Below are 24,395 nucleotides of genomic sequence, written 5' to 3'. Positions count from 1 at the left end.
TGGTCTGATAATTGTGGAAAATTTGCTGGCTTTTGGGATTTCAGGTTGTGACTTTATGAGTAATTTGGAGGAAGATGAATTCTTGAGAATTTGTGATGGCAAATGGCAATGTGAGAGAAAATGTCATGTTTGGCAAATGGCAATGACTTACTTAGGGTCCGTTCTCTTCAGCTTAATTTCAGCTCAGCTCAATTCAGTTTAGTTGAGTTTCTAATTTCCTTCTCTCATAAACAATTCACTTCAGTTCAGTAAATGAAAACAGGCCCTTAGTAGTATTAACTATTAAGGTTTTGATTCATTTCACTTGTTTAACTTTTTTTCATTCGAAGTTAAAAAAATTTAGACCTCGTTCACTTCACTCTAAAAAATACAAAGTACTTTATTTTTAATAAAAATAATTTCACTTCGGTAAAAATTAATTCAGTTAAACAAAAATAATTCAAAATTAGGAAAATCAGTAATTTTAGAGTTCAAATATAATAGAAAATCGGTAAAATTAATTTCAGTAAAAATAATTTCTATTTAGTAAAAATAAATAGTTCAACAAAAACTAGGTCGGGTAAACATGGACTTATTCCATGCAAACCTGCTACGGCGTTACTTGAAGTAGTGGTTATAGAGTAAACCATTATGTCAAGTAGCAATTTAGCACGATTTTGCCAATAAACAGTAAAAATAAAAAATGCATTTACTTACGACTTTGCTATTTGAAAAACACAATTTATTTCTGTGAGAAACTTGAAAAATCTCTTTTAATACGTAGGAAAGCAAATTTAAGTTGTGTCTAGATATGAAATACATGACACAAGTTTGAGTTACCTTGTAGAAAAACAACTTGACTAAAAACAACATGGACTTTTTTTTTTCACTCTTTTACTCACTTATATTTTACACCATCTTTAATATATTTTGAAACAATTTTAATAAGATTACATGTTATAATTTTTTACTTTTATAATTATATAATTAGCAATAGATGGTCAAATTTCCTTAGTTTGATATCGTAAATAGTAAGTGAGTAGAATAAAAAAGAATATAAGTGATTATATTATTATTATTATTATTATTATTATTATTTTACAATAGAATTGGTTATATTTTAATGTAGTATAGGATAGTAAAAAAAACCATTTTCATATAACCCCAAACACAAACCCAAAAGAATATAACCCCAAACACAAACAGTTGCTTATATCACGTGAAATCCACCAAAATCCAGTTTTTGTTCTCTAATGAACCATAATTCCATATGCGTAAGCAGTGTATTTCACACTAATTAACACCCACCATTTATTTATTGAATAAAATAAGACTACAAAAGGCCAATTACGCACTAATTATTATTTAACCGTTTAACACAAATTATTCATTGAAGAAAAAAACATTCCACAAGTTTCAAACATTGACTCTCATGGATATAAGATCACATTTCTTACCAACTTATTCAATAGTTATTTATGTGTGATATCCTCTATATATAAAATTAAATAAATATACATATATATATCTTTAAGTAAACATAAAAAATGAAAAATAAAAAAAAAAAAAAAATTAGCCGGAAAAAATGAATAGAGCGGAATAGTTTTAGAAATTCCAAAACAACGGAGTATTATTCTCTTAAAATCTTTTTTTTTTTTTTTCTTTTTAATCAGGGACAACACTCGGACTATACACTAGTTTTTATATTAAAATAATACAATGAGTACACAAAGAGTATTATACGTACTTACAAGCAAATCATATCCTTGAGATGATTCTATTTTAGAAAATGTAACAACATATAGTTAAGAATATGAACCTAATCATCTAAGAATATTAGCATTATAAATAAACAAATACAAAATATCACCTAAGAATATTAAACGTAATCACCTAAGTTGACTAAGTATATGAATTTATCTTTATCAGCTTGACCTCCAAATGCCCAACTCATTTGATATCTTCAAATTTTCTAATATGTAAAATTATTCAAATTACATATTCTACTGATATATAAATTGCAAATTTAAAAACTAAATATCAAGACGAAACTAACAAGATATCACAAGTCTAAATTTTACCTTTAAAATATTATATTATATCACCAATATATTTTTATTTGAACCACTTAAGATTCTAAATGGAACAAACAAAAGAAAACAGAGTCATAGTTAATTACACACTAACACACACCATTTATTGAATAAATATACCACATAGATTCCACTTGATCATATAAGATTTCTCTCCTTTTTTTTTTTTTTTTTTTTTTTTTCTTTCATTCCAATTTCCACTATATATTTGCTAACAATACTCTATTCTCTTGAGCTTCTCTCTAGTCCTTTGAATTAGGACTACTTATAATTCATTCAAATATTTGCAGCAAACATACAAAAAAAAAGGCCTGAAAATTAGAGAGGGAAAATCATGCCTTACTCTTTTCTTGCAGCAAGTAAGTTCTCTTTGATTATATTTCTGGCTCTTTTGAGCTGTGTTATTTTGTTGTGATCAAACTGAATAGTTTTGCCAAATGCATTGTATTGCTTCCTTCTATTATGTTACTATGGCAAGGCCAGACGTTTGTATTGAAGTATACTTCCTTTCATCTCTAAAAGTTCTTATTTTAACTGTTTTTGTAACACAATCGCTGTTTATTTATAGATGTAGATAATACTTTTTTTTGAAACAAGATGTAGATAATACTTTATACGAAGTAATATTCAACATAATTGTAGAACAGTTGCTTTAGGATTACTGCTTTCCCTCTAATGGTAAAGGGTCGTTAAGTAAGCTTTAAAGCGCTGATTAAGAAGCCAAAGACTGAAATATAGATAATGAATTAGCACGAACATCCTGCTTGATTGATAATATGACTGAAAAACTGTATTATGATATGTATTTAAGGGCGCTTGTACATAAAACAATTATATACAGTAAGGTTAAAACATTATATTAATATCCTTTGAAGGGTAAACTTCATTGTTGGGAGTACTGCTCTTCATATAATTGGATTCGCGCTACCTTGATGGAGTAACTCCCTTCATCTGAAACACCTTAATGCGAATGGTTACATGTATTTTCGATAGCCTGAAATAAACATAAATTGATCTTAATCTGGTAATCTAGGAGTATTTGGGTAAATGAAATGGAAAAGAAGGAACAACCATAACTAAGAGGAACAAATATTATTTTAACAGAACTTCAATTTTTGATACTGAAATTAAATTGTTTTTGTTGAATTTAAACACTGAACATGAATTTTTTTTACTAAGTTGCTTTTGTTATTTGAAGTTACTGATATGTACTGAATAAAACTTGTTTTTACTAAGCTTAAATTTACGGAACTAATATTATTTTAACTGAACTTACTTTTTACTAAATATCATGTAATTTTGTATAAAGGTGAAAAGAACATTGCCTAACATGGCTATTAATAGTGTATGGACAAGTTGAATGATAGAGGTTGGATAGAAAAACGTTAACTCGTGAAGTCATCAGTCATGTGATAATATGAAATGGAGGGAGTATTAAGGCATAATTCAAAATTCAATGCCTTAATGTGTAGGTATAGACAGTATATACTACGAAGTATATAGTAGTTAATTGACCTTCTCTTTTTCAAAATTTAAGAACTCGCATCACAGTTTAAAATGTCCAACATTATGTACAAGGGGAGCACAAAGTTACTAACTCACAGGCATTCATACAGGTTTTCAGATTATAATTTTCAAGCATAATCAGCGAATTGTTTTTTTTTTCATTCGGCAGATTTAAAGCTCTTGAAACCAACAGCATGGGAACAGCTGAAGTCTCCCTGCTTGTGGGAAGAGATCAGCATATTTTTGCTGCTGGGGTTCTATGGTATTCTACTGTTATACTTAATCAGAAAAAAGGGAAATGCAGAACACATGAACACTACAAAAGAAACAGAAAAGGATGAAGAAATGTACCCTGATAATGCAAGATTAAGCCTTTGCTCGAAAACTAGCATTGTTTCTTCCACTTTGCTCTTGGTTTTGCACTTGGCTTCTTTAATCTTGTTGGTAAAAGGAAACAAAACTCCGTGCAGTCACTATCTTCCTGCTCTCTCAGCTGAAATTATGCAGGTTATATCGTGGATGATTGCAGTAATTGTATTGTGCAGGATTTTAACCAAGAATTACCTCATTTTTCCCGGAATTCTAAGATTCTGGTGGGTTTACAGTTTCTTGATCTCAGCTTGTCATATTGCCATTGATTTCAATTATATAATGGACAATCATGGTCAGCTTAGAATTCAAGAGTATGCAGATTTTCTCGGCGTGTTTGCATCAGTCAGCCTGTTGGTAATTTCCATTCAAGGGAAGATGAGAATAGTGCATGACAACGCAAGAAGCAATTTGACAGAACCACTTCTCAATGGAGAAACCGGAAAAAAATTTGAAAGAAAACGCGAGTCACTTTACAGCAAAGCAACTCTTCTTGATCTTGTTACCTTCTCATGGCTCAACCCATTGTTTGCCATCGGGAAAAAGAAGCCACTTGAGCAGGATGATATCCCAGATGTTGATGTGAAAGACTCTGCTGCTTTTCTCTCTCATTGCTTCAATGAAAACCTAAAACAAGCCAAAGAAGAAGGAATCACCAATAGCACATCCGTGTATAAGGCAATATTCAAACTAGCATGGAAAAGAGCAGCAGTAAATGCCTTATTTGCAGTAATAAGTGTGTTTTCTTCATATGTTGGTCCATACCTAATCAATGATTTTGTGGTTTTCCTCAGTGACAGGAAACACAGCAGCCTAAAATCTGGCTATCTCCTTGCTCTAGGCTTTCTAGGGGCCAAAGTGGTGGAGACAATATCACAAAGGCAATGGATCTTTGGGGCTCGTCAAGTAGGGCTTCAACTTAGAAATGCTTTGATAACTCAGATATACCAAAAGGGCTTAGTCTTGTCATGTCAAGCGAGACAGAGTCACACCAGTGGAGAGATAATCAACTACATGAGTGTTGATGTACAAAGAATCGCAGATTTTGCATGGCATGTAAACACAATATGGATGTTACCAGTACAAATATCGTTAGCCATCTATGTTCTGCATACAAGTCTAGGGTTGGGGTCATTTGCAGGATTAGCTGCAACTTTAGTTGTTATGTCTTGCAACATACCTCTTACAAGAACACAGAAAAAATACCAGTTAAAGATCATGGATGCTAAAGATGCTCGGATGAAAGCCACTTCAGAAATCCTGTCTAACATAAAATCAATAAAACTTCAAGCATGGGACAATCAATTTCTTCATAAGCTAGAAAGTTTACGAAATATAGAGTCTTCTTGTATATGGAAGTCATTGAGACTAGGGGCGGTTGCAGCCTTCATTTTCTGGGGTTCACCTACTTTTATTTCTATAATAACTTTTGGATCTTGTCTTCTATTGGGAATTCCACTCACAGCAGGTAGCGTATTATCGGCATTAGCAACCTTTCGTATGTTGCAAGATCCCATATATAGTCTGCCAGACTTGCTCATTGTTGTAGCACAAGCTAAAGTATCGGCAGATAGGGTTTCTTCTTACCTCCAGGGAGAAGAAATTCAGCAAGAAGCAGTTGAGTTTGTTTCAAAAGATAAAACACCCTATGCCATAGATTTAAAAGGTGGGAAATTCAGCTGGGATCCTACTTCAGGAACTCCCACCCTAGATAAAATAAACTTGCAGGTCACAAGGGGAATGAAAGTAGCAGTATGTGGAACTGTGGGATCAGGAAAATCCAGTTTGCTATCTGGCTTAATTGGAGAAATTCCTAAGATCTCTGGGACGGTGAAGATTAGCGGTTCTAAGGCTTATGTTCCTCAAACCCCGTGGATACTGTCAGGAAATATTAAAGAGAACATACTCTTTGGGAATCATTATGATGAAGCCAAGTATGACAGAACAGTCAAAGCATGTGCTTTATTAAAAGATTTTGAGCTTTTCCCACAAGGTGACTTAACAGATATCGGAGAAAGAGGTATTAATATGAGTGGAGGCCAGAAACAAAGGATACAAATTGCTCGTGCAGTATACCAGGACGCAGATATATATTTGCTTGACGACCCTTTTAGTGCAGTTGACGCACATACAGGCACACAACTTTTTCAGGTAAGCACTTGTAGACTACAATGTCAAATACTGTTTAACTCTTTGAGTCTTATGTAGTAATTACTTCATACTCTTACAATGTTCTGATTCCCAATAAACAGGAATGTCTGATGGAGGTTCTAAGAGACAAGACCATCTTTTATGTGACCCACCAAGTAGAATTTTTACCAGCAGCAGACCACATTCTGGTATGCTATCACAGCAATGTTTTATGCACTATCTCTGCTAGATATATCAATTCATGAGGGAATTTCTTATGAATAGGTGATGCAAGATGGAAAAATCGCAGAAGCAGGAAATTTTAAGGAACTCTTGAAACAGAATATCGGGTTTGAAGTTCTGGTTGGAGCTCATAGTCAAGCTCTAGAATCTGTTCTTACTGTGGAAGGTGCTTCTGATAGAACTCAAAGCCCTTTACCACAAGATGGACATTCAAGTGCTGAACAAATTCAAACAAGGGATGAAGAAGAGGATAACCTTTCTCCAGAAATGAAAGAGAAAGAAGGGAGGTTGATACAGGATGAAGAAAGAAAGATAGGAAGTATAGGGAAGGAAGTGTATTGGGCTTATCTTACCACGGTGAAACATGGTATTTTGGTTCCGGTAATACTTTTAGCCCAGTCATCTTTTCAAGTGTTGCAAATAGCAAGTAATTACTGGATGGCATGGGCTTGTCCAACTTCAGGTGACGCTGCACCTATAGCTGAGATGGACTATGTCTTACTTGTGTATGCCCTTCTTTCTATTGTAAGCTCGCTTTTTGTCTTAGTACGGGCATCAGTATCAGCATACGCAGGCCTTTCTACTGCACAAAAACTCTTTGAGAATATGCTACGCAGTGTATTCCGAGCTCCAATGTCATTTTTTGATTCAACTCCAACAGGAAGAATATTGAATAGGGTAAGAATTAGTCAACGTACTGAATAGGCACTCAAATCATTTGAGAATCACTTCCTGCGTTAATTTTTAAGTGCACCATTTTCTTTTTCGGGAAGTTGCATATTATTGCACCATTTCCTTATTTGGTATGCTTTATTCACCTTTTGCTTGTGTTCACACACATAATGCCCTAATTACCCTAGTCAGCATTTGATAACAATTATTATTACCCCACCCTTTCTCTCTCTCTCTCTCATTTGTTTGTATTACATGGGCAAATTTATTATTCCACACCTTCATCTCTTTTAACAGAGTATGTTACTTATATCATTCAGATCAAGAATATTATTCGGAATACTCATGTCTACAAATAATTATACTGATAAGGAAAAAAATAATTATAATACTAAATTAAACAAGCATTTACTTAATCCATTTCCACCTGAGTTATAAAATTCAACTAAGAGATTTATGTTCAAAAACAATCAAGGGCAATTGTATATCAAAAAGAAAAAACGCAATTATATGTTAAATTTAACACTTACTTTCATATGCAGGCATCATCTGACCAAAGTGTATTGGACTTGGAAATGGCACAAAGATTGTTTTCGGCAGCTTTCTCAGTGATCCAGCTTCTCGGCACCATTGCAGTCATGTCACAGGTCGCATGGGAGGTCTTTCTCATCTTCATTCCAGTAACAGCAATCTGCATATGGTATAAGGTAAGCAGTACTTAATACCTAATACAGAACTTTTACAAAGATGATCTTAAGAAGATTATTACAATCATGAATGTAATGATATTTCTTGCAGCAATACTACATACCAACTGCAAGGGAGCTAGCACGATTATCTGAAATACAGAAGTCTCCAATCCTACATCATTTTGGAGAATCACTTTCGGGGGCAGCAACAATACGTGCATTTAACCATAAGGAACGATTTATCAATGCAAACCTTGTATTAGTAGATGGATATACAAGAGCATGGTTTCACAATGTATCAGCAATGGAGTGGCTTTCATTCCGACTCAATCAATTATCTAACTTTGTGTTTGCATTTTCATTGGTTCTGCTAGTGTCTCTTCCAGATGGAATAATAAATCCAAGTAAGCATTCTTGATCAATCTGATAAGCAAATCTAGAATGAATACAAAATTTGCATTGTCTAGTGATTAAGACTCTTTTATATGCATGGCAATAAACCATACTAGAAAAGCCTCTAGGAGACTTTACCTGAGATCTTGATCTGAAACTCATTCAACTTACCTGTGTGCTTCCTCTTTACCAAACTAAATAGAAATTGTGAATTGACAAATAAGATCTACTTTAACTGTTTGTTGAAAATATCATCATCCAATACAGCTAACTACATGAGGTACACCAAATTATCATTGAAGAAAAGCTATTGTGTTTTGGAATCTTTTGCAGGCATTGCAGGTCTGGCAGTGACATATGGAATAAATTTGAATGTTATGCAAGCTTCAGTCATATGGAATATATGCAATGTGGAAAATAAGATGATTTCAGTGGAAAGGGTTCTTCAGTACACAGAGCTTCATAGTGAGGCACCTCTGATCATTGACGATTGCAGACCACCAAAAAACTGGCCAACTACTGGAACAATTACTTTCCAGAATTTACAGGTAAGCTGCTGCAGGTTTAACAAACTTCCTCTGCCCCACAAAAACTTGTAAGGTTTCTACTTGAATGTCCCAGAATACAAATTGCACTTTCTATCTCTTGCATTTTCACTCTAACTGCTTGTTCTTAGTACGAGTGCTGTTTATTTCTCAAGTCACTTTCTCTTACTTTTTTTTTTTTTTTGTCTACCCACCCTCTCTAGCTTTAAGCCAACACTGTTACTTCTGTTTGTTTCTACCCACTCTCAATATTCAATCTTAATCTCTGAGTCAAAAGCAACCATGCAAGATTTGTGAGATATAAGGAGCAACCATAGCAGTTCAGTGAAATTATTAAGAATAATAATTAGCAGAAAATAAATAACTCTGATAAAGTGATAATAATCAATCCCAATATCATGATGCTGCAGATACGTTATGCTGAACATCTTCCCTCCGTCCTGAAAAACATAACATGTACATTACCTGGGAAGAAGAAGATTGGTGTGGTAGGAAGAACAGGCAGTGGAAAATCAACACTTATACAAGCTTTGTTCCGCATTGTGGAGCCAACGGAGGGGAGCATTATAATTGATGATGTAGATATCTGCAAGATAGGTCTTCATGACTTGAGATCAAGGCTCAGCATCATTCCACAGGATCCAACAATGTTTGATGGTACAGTTCGAATAAACCTTGACCCACTCCAACAGCATTCCAACAATGATATATGGGAGGTAATATAATTTAATAAATTGCTTTATTGTTTTGTTTTCATAGGTAGATATGAAAATTAATCAGTAAAATCCCGTTCTGCAATTCTTAGGCACTAGACAAATGCCAACTAGGAGACCTTGTACGGGCTAAGGAAGGAAGATTGGAATCCACAGGTGAATACATCAAACTTTTTCAGAAAAAAGGAGTTAAAGATTGTTTTTGCTAAAAAACCGAACTTATTGTATTCAGTGGTTGAAAATGGTGAAAATTGGAGCGTTGGACAAAGACAATTGTTCTGCTTAGGAAGGGCACTACTAAAGCACAGTAGTGTCTTGGTTTTAGACGAAGCAACTGCATCAGTCGATTCTGCTACTGATGGAGTAATTCAGAAGATTATTAACCAGGAATTTCGAGAACGAACAATTGTCACAATAGCTCACAGAATACACACAGTTGTTGATAGTGATCTAGTCCTTGTTCTCAGTGATGGTATTTTTCAAGGCCCCTTTTTTAAAAATTTATTTTTTGACATCAGAATTTTTTGAAATTCTTTTAGGCTAAAAAAATACCAAGATAATTATTAGAAAGTTTGTTTTGGCAAAAACAGGAAGGATTGCAGAATATGATTCACCATCAAAGCTCCTAGAGAGAGAAGATTCATTTTTCTCATGCTTGGTTAGGGAGTACTCTACAAGATCACAGGCTTTCAACAACTCAGCAAAACTTGAAGGTTGAAACTATGAAGTAAATCATCATTATTTTTAGGCAACAAAGTTGGCGACATATCTAGCAAGATAACGAGACCAAAGGCAATCTAAGGAAAACAAGACTGCTAAGGCAATCATGCAATACAACAATCTCTCAAGGTTCCCCATCCTTGCATCTACGTGCACTAACGTGTTCATCCATTGTATGGTGGCAGCCAGAGAAGTTATGCATCATCATATGTAGTACCTCCCTTGCCGTGTTTACTAGCCCTTATATAGCATTCCTAGAAATTCGTACTAAGATACACTCTAAGAGCCCCTATTGTAAGAGCTCAAGCTTTTGACTCAACTTTCCGGTCACTTAACTATGTAGGGTTACATTGTTAAACCTCATAACATACAAGCATAGCATATAATCAAGCAACTTGCATCTTAGAGATATAACAGTGAGCCATTTTAGCAAACATTGAAATCATCAATTAGCATGAAAATTCTGGGTTTTCTTCCTTAACATTGAAATTTACAAACTAAATTTAAGATAGGTTCTACCCCTTATAATAGCACCAAATATGGGAAGGGGGTTAATGGGGGCAATGCTCTCAACCAATTAGCTGCTCAGTGCCCTCCTAAACCTCATCCTATGCATTTTCATGAATCTATAATTCAAATTTAAACCAGAGAACATATATACAGCAAAAATTAACCAAAATTATATAATTGAAGAAATGATAATTCAGTGAAAAAGCAGGGGTCATAATTTGGATAACATCAGTGGACATACAAAATACAAGAAAATGGAATGCACTCAGAATAATTATATGAATGACATCATGAAAGTATGAAACGAATTTGTTTAATTGTAACGAAATTGGTAACTTTTACCTTCAAATAATTCAGCATCACTTCAATTTACTGAGCGGGCTTCTGGGGTTTGGGGTCGTGACTTGGGAGGAAGATGACTTCTTGTGATGGCAAATGGCAAATGGCAATGAGAAAGGAACATGTCATTTTTAGCATATGATTTATTTGACTTTGATTTTTGAGTAGGAAAGAAAAATGAAATTGTCCCTATACACGAAAACTAGTCGAATTAGGATGATAAGTTTACGGGCGAGCCCCCATTTATCTCCGAGATCTACAATGTTATTTATCTCAGTAATCCACGTCAGCAGTTTTAATTATTAAAATTGTGGGACCACTTTTCCGTTAAGTAACCTCGTCTGAATTACAATAAACGGAGTGAAGAGGTGAAGACTTAGGCGCTCATCTTTTACATCTCCATACTCAAGTCAGTGTACCTTCTCAAAAAAAAAAAAAAAGCAGTGTAGGTGGAACTCAGATCTTCTCAGCAGTAATGAGGCGCTCATTCTTCAGATCTTGCCAGGCCTCCCTGTTGTCGTTGTATCGGGTGTAGCCGACTATTCTGTATGGTTTAATTTTCTGGTAAAGGTAAGTTAACTTTCGAGCATTATTACTTGAAATTATTACACATAATTGTGGATTTGTGGCCTGTTTGTTGTCTGATTTTACATGTAATTTGTGGGCTCTTACTCATGGGGCGTGTTGTTTTCGATTTATAGGACCTATTTTTGATTTTGCGGCCTGTGATTTTACATTAGAATTATTGCTACTACTTCTAATTGGAATATGTGTAAACATTAGGGTTCTTTTAATTTTATTCAATTATATGATGAGCTTATCTGAGTTATAATTAGGGGCAGGCTGTGTGTGTTTATGAATTTTTTCTAATACATGAACTCCATATAATTTTCTGGTTGGATTTGAATTGATGAAGCTTCTGTAATTGGGCGCATGTGTTAAACATTTTTATTGTTGTTATATGGTAGCTGTAGATGATGGCTGTGATTTCTCAAAGTACTGAAGATAGATTAAGTCCATTAGTAGGGGAATGTGAAGAGGAGGTAGGGAAATTGGTTGAGATTGATGTTCAACATGAAGGAGGTGTTGATTTGAATACATTTGAGTTGGACGGTATATTCCTCACTCAAACATTTGATAAGATTACACCCTCAAACATTCAGAATGGCAAATCTTGTACCCCAATCCAATGCTCCTCCCCAAGGCAGACATTTCAGACCATAGAAACCACTGTTTCCAGCAATAAAGACAATTTGATTTCCTCTGTTGACCCTCCGAAAGTTGCGATGTTGTTCAAAGGGTGGGAGGATATTGAGGTGTACTATAAAATGTATGTTGAGCAATGTGGCTTTGGAGTGAGCAGGATGCAAGGATCATTTACCACCACAAAATAGAGGAGGGGAATTACCTGTAGGTGTGAATGTTGGGGTGCACCTAATATGAGGGTGAAGCGTGAGGCGAAGAAAAGGGCGAAGTTGATGGATATTGGTGGTTCTTTAGGTGTGAATGGTTCTATCAGGGAGGATGAGCTCGCACGAGGAAAAAGGAAATCCAAAAAATGTGAGTGCTTGGCTAGGATTTATGGTAGTGTAAATGTTGATGGGCTTTGGGTTTTGAAAACTGTGGTGTTAGAGCATACTCATACTCTCTCTCCAAGTATGGCGAATTTGGTTAAAGAGTATCGTATGAAAAAGATGACCTCTTCTGTTCGGAAAAAGTTGGTGAATTATTATCAAGTGGGTGTCCTTGTTTCAAAAATTCAAGGATGTTTACTAACTGAGAATGAGGATGTGCCTAGTGTGAAGGATATGCAGCATGAAGTGTATAAGCATAGGCTTTTGAAGATGGCCGGTGGAGATGCACGAGCCATGATGGCATACTTTGGTTACATGCAATCCGATAATCAAAATTTTTACCATGCAAGTAGGCGGGATGAAGAAGGTCGGTTGAAAGATGTAATTTGGGTGGATGCAAGGAGTCGAGTAGCTTATGAAGAGTTTGGTGATGTTGTTTGTTTCGATGCGACTTACCTCACAAATGAGTACCAGTTTCCCTTTGCCAATTTCATTGGAGTGAACCATTATGGCCAGTCTACTCTCTTAGGTTGCGCCCTTATCTCACACGAAAATTGTGACACCTATCATTGGGTATTTGAGCAATGGTTGGCTTGCATGGGTAATAAAGCTCCTAACCCCATCCTTACGGATCAAGCTGCTGCTATGAGGAGACCACTAGCTGAAGTTATGCCAGATACACGCCACCGATGGTGTATATGGCATATTATGAGGAAATTTCCTGAAAGACTTGGGATGTGTGCCCGGTAAGTAGTTCCTACATCACATGTGAATATTCTTGTATGGTTTCATAGCTGTCTGTTTTCTTCAAACAGTTATAAGGTTCATCACATTGCATTTTATGGTTGTGTGGTTACTTCAAATGTAAGGTTACATGGCTGTTTTTTCTGCAAACATACTTAATGTAGTCTACATTGCATTTAGTTGGTAGTACACCTTTGTTTAGGCTGATATGTGGTCTGCATTGCACTGATGTGCATATTTTATCATTAGGTAATTGAGTTTTGTAATTGAACTCCCTGCATAAAATGGATATGAGCCTTACGATGATATTTACCAGAATGCTGCATATCTGTCACTTGGATTTATTACAGTTCATCAATTACATTTGTTCTTTGTATTAAAAAGGGGGTTTTCCTTCTGCAAACATTTATTGTGATAAACAGGTACAACGAGTTTAAGAACCCTTTGAAGAATGTTATTTATGATAGTTTCACTGTCGAAGAATTTCAAACACGATGGTGTGATGCTGTGAAGTTGTATGGTTTGGAGAACAACGATTGGCTGCAAGAATTTTTCATCGAGAGGCACATGTGGGTTCCGGCTTACATGAAAGAGTTCTTTTGGGCCAGCATGAAAACCACACAAAGGGTTAAGAGCATAAACCGGTTTTTTGATGGATTTGTCACTCGAAAAACCAAACTATGAGAGTTTCCTGAGAAATATTGCAGAGCATTGACGAAAGGGATTTCAGATGAGAAAGATGCCGATGACCGTGATTGTAAGTACATTCGGCGGCTTGTTAGTGGCTTCAAAGCTGAGAGTTATTTCCAAAAAATATACACCGATGCAAAGTTCTAGGAAGTCCAAACGGAATGTGCGAGAATGTTGTATGTCATTCCAAAGCTTGAGAAAATCGTTAGTGAAGAAGAAATTCATTACTTGCTTGAAGATCGAATTTGGATAGTTCGGGAGGGTGAAAGTGAAGAAAGCTTAACTGATTACAAGAGGTTTTATTCACTTATCTTCAACCCTGTCACCAAAGACATTACATGTGATTGTAGGAAGTTTGAAAAGGATGGTATTCTTTGTAAGCACATCATTAGAGTTTGGGATCAAAATTTGGTAAAAGACATTCCATCTAAATATGTTCTTGACCGGTGGCGCAAAGACCGGGTCAGGAGACACACACGTGTGAAAGTATCCTATCACGATCCAACGCAAATAGAAGAATCCATCCGGTACAAAAAACTTATGCCAGATGTTGAGGCTATGTGTGATGAGGCTTCAGTTGTTGATGATGACACGATCGAGATGGTACGACAAGCCGTGTCAAAAATTCGTAACCAGGTCCGTGTCCGCGCATGCCAAAAAACTTGCCAACAATTTTATTCCTGAATGTCCAAGTATCGTGAAACCTCACTCTGAAATAGGTTCATCAAAACCACCTCAAGGTGAAGGTACTCCAATTAGCAAGCCTTCAACTGTGCCTACCTGTGGTACTGCAAATACCCCCAACAACACCCAACATCAAGGCATGACAGGGTCAACATGTGACGTTCTAGATCCCATACCTCTGAAGAGACCAAGAGGTCGCCCGAAAGGCTCTAGGAACAAGACATTGGCTGAGTTAGGATATAATCTAGGGAAAGCAAAAACCAAAAAGGTAAGACATGTCATTTAGCACCAACAGAGATTTTTACTCTGTTTTTTGGGTTTTTTTTTTTCCTTTTTTCATTAGGTTTTTTAGTTTGAATTAAGCTCACCTACATACTGCATTGCTTTCCCTTAAATGTATTTAATATTTAACAAATCTGTACAGAAATGGCAAGCTGAAGCTGCCGACGGACATGTTGCTAAATTTGTCCAAAAAACTAAGCTGCAGGTATAGTTCTAATAGATCAGATTTGTTAATTAACATTATACAAGTACATTCTAATTTCCCATACTCTCATAGGTGAGAAGGTAAAAAAGAGAGAACCCATACACCGAGTTTTACACTGTGGGCTACGGAGAAAACGTACCATATGAGGACTTTGAACTGAACCTGTCTACACAGGAGTGGGATACTAAGGGACAAGAGTGGGATATTGAGCCACAGTAGCTTTGCTTAATGAATCGCTTTTTTTGGATTAGTGCGGCAAATATTTACATGTATTAAGCTTCAATCGAACACTATCTTCTATTATATATCGGGTCGCTATTTTTCCGTGTTGAAACTATCCTGTAACCATTCTGGACAACTAAACTTTTAGATCATATCAATGTCGTAGTTTCTGGGTTTGGAATTGTTCTTTCTCCTAAATGCTTTGTCATGATACATTTTAGTTTAGCATGTTCTTGGGCTTTATTTACTAGACTAATTAAGTTGGCTTTATTTTTGGGCTTTGTGATGATACATTTTAGATTTGTAATTGAGTTGGGTTATACTTTTACAGGACATTGATATTTTAAGATTTGAGTCCATATAGTTGGGTCATATTATAATGATTTAGTCCATAAAGTTAACCTATATTTGTTAGACTAATTGTAATGAAATTCAAGTCAGTCTTGATTGACTAGAATGGATTGTCTATTAAAAAAGGCCAAGACATCATTGAAGTCCAATATTAGTTTTAAAGAACTACTTTGTTAACTGCAATATAAAAAGGGCCCATATGCAAACGAGTTGCAAAGATCAATAACAATACAAAGCAAATATATTACTTAATTAATTTCATAAACCATACTTTTTGAACAAAAGAAGCTGTCGTAATGATCCCTACTAACTGGGAACAAATAATTCATGCAGCCAAACTTAGCCATTTAAAGAAAATGACAAACTAACTTACGAAGCTAGAATGAACTAAACTTCTTGATGCCTACTTAAACGAAAATGACGATGCGTACATAATATGATAAACCCTTACTATATTACATCAAAAGGTGGTTTCACTAATAACCAAACTTGTTCTTCTTGTTGAAACTAGGACATACTACAAGAGAGAACAACTAACAAAATGCATCATCATTGCGCTACCCAAAAACATCCTCATCCCTTAGGCAACCATAACCTTGCTACTATTATTCAGGGCATGCTATGACATAGTCTAGATTTTTAATGCCTGCTTCTTCAATGGTGAATTTCCTGTTCAGCCTACGGTCTTGGTGCATCAACATGATATTATGTCCTTCCCTGTTAACAATTGCCCCCCATCTCTGAGCTATCCTTCTAAGCTTGGTTGTACGCTTTGCATAGACCGACACTTCATGATAAAGGGTGCATGTGTTACGCATGTAGAAGCACTTTATCCTTGTGTTCAAGTTCTTCCCAGGGTGTTGTCATTAACAAAATTCAAGTTAGTTAATAAGCAAGGTTTTTTTGTACGAGAAATTAAAAATTTAAACAGAAATGCAACTACTGAATAAAGTATGAATAGACACAATAAGAGACGAACTTTTACCACACTAGAAACATAAATTACGTCCCCTGATTGAATTCTCACAGAGGCTGCTGTAATGTCTTTAGCTATAGTAAGCCCATCCTTTTTCAGAGTAATCTCATAATCTACTAAATCAACCCGACTTGCGTAGTCCTCATATATGACCTCAAAAGTTTCCTCATCTCTTATCTCGTAGACAACGTTGGTGTGTTGGATTGGTGGAGGTCCACGACCTCCTAGAGGATCAAGCACATCCTCCTCCATGACTGGGTCCTCTTCATCCACTCCACTAGGACCTGCACCTTGTGACTGAGCTTTCTTAATAGCCGCCATTGATGCTGAAAGTGACTTACCAGCATTTATTGCCTCCACAACTCTTGGATGAAGAGGGCAAGTTCTGATTGGAAGGCTAATCTTGTTAGCATACCCAATCTGCTTAGTTATCCTACTAATGGCATTTCGAGTCAAAGTTTTATCAAGGAGGCTTTTTTTTTTGTCAAAATCTTCTTTTTCGGGCTTTTGGTTTGATGTAAGTAATGCCTTTGGGTAAGCAAGAAGGAGTTGATTGTGTTTTGGAATGGCTGGGTACTAGAATTCCCAAGGGAGAGGCCAAAGTTGGGGTTGTATTTAGAAGAAACATCTTTAGGGTGAGCAAAGAGTAAGGGTTGCAAGATGAAGCTACTGTCGGATTGGTGGGTAATTCATGTTTTCCCACCAATAACCTTTTATAGTATGAATGAACAAATAAAATTGTGCCACGTTACAATGAACTTGGCGGGAAAATTGTTACCATAGTTCTGCCCTAATATATTAGTATAATGGCCACTTTTTACATATACTAAATTAACCAATTGAGCCTCACATTGTTAGGGATATAAAGGTGATATGTCTAATTTATGTAGTATTTTACCCCCGTCCCTTGGTCATTATTAGTAGTGTTTTTGGCTCTTTAGAGCCACTTTTATTACTAATATGTGTTTTCTAGTGTTTTCGTAGTTTTGGTTGAGTTTTGTAGGGAATTTCACCTTTGGAGTACTTTCCCGGGATTTTATGGAGCAACTACGAGCATTGGAGGAGCACGGCCATCTTTCGTAGCCCAAGATCGGTTAGAGTAATCAAACCGGTGAATAAGGGCTCGACTTGTGTGAAGACGAGGCATTTGGACCGAATGATTAAAGCCCCAAAGAGGATATTTGGTTTGGGCCAAGTTACGAGCCTAAACGAGGAGTCCAAGCGGCCCAAGGGTGTCCGCCCGATGGTCTGCCCGGTGGTTCGCCCGATGGTCTGCCCGGTGGTCCGCCCGATGGTCTGCCCGGTGGTCCGCCCGATGGCGCGCCCGATCGGGCAAAGAAGACTTATATCGCAACAGCCCTTCGCCCGATCAAAAAGGCGCGCCCGGTCGGGCGGTGTGGCGCCCGGTCGGGCGCGTGTCTCTGATAGATCTTTTAAGCGTCGTTTAGTTTGTTTTAGTTTAGGATTCTTGCTTATTATAAATATGTTTTCGTTAAGCAAGTTTAGTATTCTTTTTCACTTCTCTTACTCTTTTCCTTTCACTTTCTCTCACTACTTAGACTTTCTCTCTCTAGACTTATTCTTTCTTGTTCCTTAACTCCATTGTAATTCCGCCGTCTTGGTACGATTTCTCTCTTAATTAATCTCAGTATTTTATTCATTCAATTTCTTCACGTCTTGTTTAATTATTATGTTCTGTTCAGTTTTAATTATGTCTGAGTAGTTTAATTCTAGGGTTTATGGGGATCCATAATTAATATGAAGGGATAATTTGTTATTATTGATTATTGATATTGCATGATAATTTCTTATTGAATTGTTTTAATTCTTTGCAATTAGATTATGAATCGAGCAGATGTAATTTGATATTAAAGGCTATTTTCAATAGGAACTTAGATCTAGTAAATTGCGAGAGCCTGTTAGATCTATGTTGGTTAATAAATTGCGAGAGCCTGTTAATCATGTTATTTGTGCAATGTTAATTATTAATTGTTATGTTTTATCCCGGATAATTAATTATTGGTGAACCTGTGACCCTAGGCCTTCTTATTATTGATTTTCTCCCTAAACTTGATCTCCGTAGCATAGTTTCACATTATATACAACAAATTGGTTACCTTAATAATTTAGATTATATTAATTAATTAGGAGTAGAAAGACCAGTTTCCCTGTGGATTCGACCCTACTTCCCTATATACTTTAGTTAGAGGACTTAGGTAATTACTTTTGATTAGGTGATACGACTTTAGCCTGTCAAAATTTGGCGCCGTTGCCGGGGAAACGGTTATTTTTTTTATTTCTAATTGTTTTTGTAGTCTAGATTATTATCCTTCATCCCAGAGAACATAAGTTCTTTGGGACAGTTCTCATATCTGTTGTCTAGTTCTTTGTTTATGCCCAGGTGTTCCAGATCAGGCTACATTCCATTCGATCCTGAAATCGAGCGCTCTTTCCATAGGTAAAAGAATTTATACAAGCAGATACTGGCGAGTTCTTGTGGTGAAATTCCTAGAGACCCTTCATCTGATTCTAGTGATCCAGACACTTCTTCAGAATCAGAATTAGAGATGGGAGAAAATCCACCTAAAAAGCTCAGCGACTATTCTCAGCCATCTTTGGCGCATTTTCCCCACCTTTCTCCTACGCCAGATCTCAAGGGAGTTCAATTTGAGATCAAGCCCCAGTTCATCACGATGATAGAAAGGAAGCAATTTAGTGGAGCTAAGGGTGAAGACCCAAATCTACACATTGCCGACTACTGTCAATATTGTAACACTATAAGGCAAGCTGGGGTCAAGCAAGACCAAATAAGGGAGATTCTCTTTCCTTTCTCTTTATGTGGAAAAGATAAACTGTGGTTTAATGGTTTAAATAGAACTGCACTTAGCATTATTAATTGGGAGACTCTTGTTTTGAATTTTTATAACAAGTATTACCCTGCAGAGAAAACAGCTCTATTGAGAAGCGCAATTCAAAATTTCGCCCAAGAGCCAGATGAGTCACTATATGAAGCTTGGGAAAGATTCAAAGACCTGCAGAGAGAGTGCCCTCATCATAAATTAGCACAGTGGCAGTTGATACAAGCTTTCTACAATGGGATCGGAAATTCTTCTAGAGCAATTTTGGATTCTGCAGCTAATGGGAGGTTTATGAACCTCAATGTTGATGATGCAGGTCAGGTTATTGAAGACATGGCGATCCATAATTCCCAATATGGGAATCCTAGAGGTTTTGCAAACAAGGGAAAACACCACGTCGATTCTGTATCCTTTTTGCAATCTCAATTAACCTCTATTTGTCAGAAATTGGATAACCTTACTACTGCTAATTCTAAAATAGCTAATGTTTCTGCAATTGATAATAATGCTAATGATGCTTTCTGTGAAAATTGTGGAATTGTAGGTCATTGGGAACATGAGTGTAGGAGTTCCATGGAGCAGGTTAACGCTTTTCAGTCCATCAAGCAAAATAACCCATACTCCAACACCTATAATCCCGGGTACCGGAACCATCCTTATCTTTCCTACAAGAGTACTAATGTGCAAAATCCCACACCTCCACCACAACAACCACAACAACCAGCACCACCACCTCAGCAGAAATATTACCATCCCAATGCTGGCCAGAAAAACCAACCACAAACTCCTCCACCCCCTTCTGACCCAGCTTTATCAGAAATTAGAGCGATGTTAACTAGTATGCAAAAGCATATGGAGAGTAGAGACTCACAAATTGACTCGATTGTAGCCCACAATAAAGTCATAGATACTCAAATTGCACAGTTAGCCGCTGCTCTTCAGGTTCGCCCACAAGGAGCCCTACCATCGCAACCAGTACAACCCACAGATCAGGCGTTTGCAATTACCCTCAGGAGTGGTTCACACTATGATGGGCCTCCTATGCCCAAAGAAGATGAACCTGTTTCAACAGAAATTGCTAATTCTGATTCCTTTATACCAAAGGATATTAATCCTAGCCCTGCAGGGCTAAAGGGTAGTACTAATATTTCTGATGTTACATTGCAGGGTAAAACTCCAGGGAAGGTTGTAACTCAAGACAGGAGTAATGATGGGCAACAACCAATTATCAAACTACCATTCCCAAATCGACATTTGAAAACCAAGGTGGATAAGCAGTTTGGTAAGTTCCTTGACATGGTGAAGGATTTGCAGGTAACAGTTCCCTTTACAGAATTAATCACGCAAATACCTGCATATGCAAAATTCATGAAAGAAATATTGACTAGGAAAAGGTCTATTAGTGAGGTAGAGACTGTCGCTTTTACTGCTGAATGCAGTGCCGTACTACAAAATAAATCTCCACCCAAACTAAAAGATCCCGGTAGTTTTTCTATCCCTTGTCATATTGGCAATTTAATGATTGATAATGCATTGTGTGATTTGGGCGCTAGTGTTAGTGTCATGCCATTATCTGTGTGTTTAAAGCTAAAAATGGGTAAATTAAAGTCTACTAATATTACTCTGTAAATGGCCGATCGTTCTTCTAAATACCCCATAGGCATATTAGAAGACGTCCCTGTTAGAGTAGGTAAATTTTATATACCTGTGGATTTTGTTGTTCTTGATATGTCCGAGGATTTGCAAACCCCAATCATTTTGGGTAGACCCTTCCTTAATACTGCAGGAGCAATTATTGATGTAAAATGTGGTAAATTGACACTATCAGTAGGGGATGATTAAATTGTTTTTAATTTGAATAATACCCCTAAAAGCCCCATGCTAGAGAAGAAGTGTTATAAAATTGATGTGGTTGGTAATTGTTCTAATAAGCCCCAAGCTTTTGTTAAAGATCCCTTGGAGGCGGTATCGTGTGTTGCATCTTCTACAGGTACAACTAACCGATGGATAGAGGAAGTGGACGCAATAGAGAGAGCCTTATACTGTGAAGGTCTTGGTTTTGAAGATGAGAAGGTGGAAATAAGTACACAAGTTGCGGAAACTGAGCCTATAGTGAGAGTTCCACCGGATCGTGTTGTAATAGCTCAACAAAGTGATAAATCGAGGCAACCAACGGTCAAAAAGGGTTCTCAATCGAACAAAAGCAAAGACCCACCAGTTCAAGCCAATGAGGATCCACCCAATAGGGTGAATTGGCGCCTTACAGGGCGTGTTAGGAAGCCGAGTCGTGGTTTAAAAATCGCTCAACTGGGTGAAGAACCACCCGACCAGGCGATAGGCCAAGGGGCTTAACTTCCCGACATGTGGTAAGAGAGTCGTGCGGGACCTAAATAAACCAGCGCTTTGCGGGAGGCAACCCGTATATTTCTTGTTTTTTTTTTAGTCTTCTTTCTATTTCTTGTGAGAGGAGAGAGGAGAGAGTTTAATGAGTTTATTGCCTCGGTCCCGACCGGGCGAAGGACCGCCCGACCGAGCGCGAGAGCAAGGGTGAAAAATTGACAATTTTTGCCCGACCGGGCGCGAGAACGAAGAGAATTTAGAGGGTTTATACCTCCCTACCGGGCGGTGTGGCGCCCGACCGGGCGCGAGAGCGGATCAGCAAAACTACTCAACTTTGACAGGCCATAACTTTTGCGTTTCTTATCCGTTTTTGGCGTGTGACCTATCGTTGGAAATCTCTTCAAGTCTACTTTCCAATGAAATTAGAAACATTGCATTATCAATTATATATCAAAATTTATGATCATAATAGTGCACCTGACTCAATTTTTATCTTTTTTCCACTAACACTTTGTTTCTTTCTTGCCCAATTTTGTTCCAAAGAGATGCATTGAAATCCTGAGGCTTTGGTGACATTGATGTGGTGATGATGAAGAGTAGTCACCTTGAATACTTGCTTCCCCTTAAGACAATGAGGACATTGTCTGATTTAGCTTGGGGGGAGGTTCTCGTGTTCATATGGTATATCTTTCACTCTCTCTCTTTTTATTGGTATGCTTAGTGTAGTTTTACTGCTTTCCTAGTGTAGTTTTATTGCTTTCCTATAATAAAAATACAAAAAAATTGAAAAAATAAAAAAATCCAAAAATACGTTCCAATGAATTGTAAATCATGCTTCCCTGTGCATTGTGGATTTGTTGGTCATGATTTGAAGTTTGATTGTTTGGATTCCTTAACATGCGTCAATTTTGTCCAACTACTTGTGAATATAGTGCTTGACTAGTTGATTTGGTTAGGAATGTGTGTTTAGTTCCTGGTATGTTAATGAATTTGAGTATTGGTTTGCAACTATGAGTAGTATTTCATGACTCACCTATTATGCACATGAGGAGGACGAAGGCGTTCATTCTTTTAGGTAGCCTTCAGACGATATTAGATACATTTGTTCCCTTCTTGCTACCCATGTTGTTGCTTGTGCCCTTTTATTGTTTATTTAGCCACATTACAAGCCTTTTTAGCCCCATTGGTTACTAGTCCCAAGCTTGGCTTGGGGGAGCTATAGTTAGTGAGGTGAGGGAGTTGTAGTGTGCACATTATTTGCACAATGTGGAGGTATAAGAAGAGTAATTTGTTCTTTGATTTTTGTGATTGGAAAAAAATAAGAATTTGTGTTTCAAAGTTGAAATTTCCATTGTGGAATAAAAAGAAAAAAAAAGCAAAAGAAAAAAATTGTTATATGTTCAAATTATCTATATGAAAGTTTCCCAAGAAAAATTCAAAGAAAAAAAGTATCAAGTTTGAAAAAAAGAATGAGTTCAAAGTTTGTTTATTCACTCAAGTTCTACATTGTCATATTTTTATGAGTGAAATTGTAAGTGTTGGGATTGTTTATGTTGTTTGGAGTAGTATTTGGTGGATTCTTGTTGGAGTTAGTTATGTTGGAGATGTTGATCATTATTTATTTTGATCATTGGTTTTATTAGGATTTGGCTCCCTTTAAGCATGGCTTTTCTCTCACATGTTCCCAAATATTTCCTACCCTTTACCCTAGCCTTACATTACAAGCTTTAAAGACCTTCCGACCTTGTGCATAGAGTTGTGTAGATGTGAAAGTGTTGTTTATCAATGCAAATTATGAATTGACATATTCCGAGTCGACTATTAGGTTGAGTGCTTATCTTTTTAAACACACGAGTGTTGTGAGTTTGGGAGGGCATTGTTCACATTAAAGGGGTTGGGATGGAGAGCGATCGAGTACATCTTTTACTCGCCACATAAATGAGAGTTGAGTGTGTGAGCACTAGTCTTGAATTCTATATGCTCTTGTGGTTTGCTCTACTTGACAATTGTTGGGGAGGAAGAGTGATTGGATGAATGAGATTGATTGATATTGAAGCATGCTCATTAGATTTGCCTTGAATCGTCTGTGCTTGATTTGATTATTGGGGTGAGGCATGTTTTATATGTTCATTGATGAGCTCTTTGCTTAGGGACAAGCAAAGGTTTGGCTTGGGGGAGTTTGATATGTCTAATTTATGCAGTATTTTACCCCCGTCCCTTGGTCATTATTAGTAGTGTTTTTGGCTCTTTAGAGCCACTTTTATTACTAATATGTGTTTTCTAGTGTTTTCGTAGTTTTGGTTGAGTTTTGTAGGGAATTGCACCTTTGGAGTACTTTCCCGGGATTTTATGGAGCAACTACGAGCATTGGAGGAGCACAGCCATCTTTCGTAGCCCAAGATCGGTTAGAGTAATCAAACCGGTGAATAAGGGCTCGACTTGTGTGAAGACGAGACATTTGGACCGAATGATTAAAGCCCCAAAGAGGATATTTGGTTTGGGCCAAGTTACGAGCCTAAACGAGGAGTCCAAGCGGCCCAAGGGTGTCCGCCCGATGGTCCGCCCGGT

General features: G+C 36.8%; 2 protein-coding genes and 1 non-coding gene across 3 annotated transcripts; 2 read left to right on the top strand and 1 right to left on the bottom strand.

The window, feature by feature from the left end:
• Positions 1 to 2,406: 2,406 nt before the first annotated feature.
• LOC145584397 (putative ABC transporter C family member 15) lies at positions 2,407 to 10,897 on the top strand. The gene is made up of 11 exons (XM_081641248.1): positions 2,407 to 2,431; positions 3,748 to 6,098; positions 6,200 to 6,286; positions 6,363 to 6,998; positions 7,535 to 7,699; positions 7,791 to 8,085; positions 8,408 to 8,622; positions 9,030 to 9,335; positions 9,425 to 9,488; positions 9,565 to 9,804; positions 9,923 to 10,897. The coding sequence occupies exons 1-11, from the start codon at positions 2,407 to 2,409 to the stop codon at positions 10,048 to 10,050; spliced, it is 4,512 nt and encodes a 1,503-aa protein (XP_081497374.1). The 3' UTR covers positions 10,051 to 10,897.
• Positions 10,898 to 12,340: 1,443 nt separating this feature from the next.
• Positions 12,341 to 14,056, top strand: LOC145584395 (protein FAR-RED IMPAIRED RESPONSE 1-like). The gene is made up of 4 exons (XM_081641247.1): positions 12,341 to 13,221; positions 13,291 to 13,344; positions 13,642 to 13,812; positions 13,927 to 14,056. The coding sequence occupies exons 1-4, from the start codon at positions 12,341 to 12,343 to the stop codon at positions 14,054 to 14,056; spliced, it is 1,236 nt and encodes a 411-aa protein (XP_081497373.1).
• A 5,527-nt stretch (positions 14,057 to 19,583) lies between these two features.
• Positions 19,584 to 19,690, bottom strand: LOC145587105 (small nucleolar RNA R71). Its single transcript, XR_014101139.1, has one exon. It is a non-coding gene; the product is annotated as a small nucleolar RNA R71 (small nucleolar RNA).
• Between the last annotated feature and the right edge of the window lie 4,705 nt (positions 19,691 to 24,395).

This window comes from Chenopodium album, chromosome 16 (assembly GCF_948465745.1).
Source record: "Chenopodium album chromosome 16, dcCheAlbu1.1, whole genome shotgun sequence".
NCBI classification, from domain to species: domain Eukaryota; kingdom Viridiplantae; phylum Streptophyta; class Magnoliopsida; order Caryophyllales; family Amaranthaceae; genus Chenopodium; species Chenopodium album.
The sequence above is the reverse complement of the archived record's forward strand: the minus strand, read 5'-3'. Positions and strand labels throughout refer to the sequence as shown.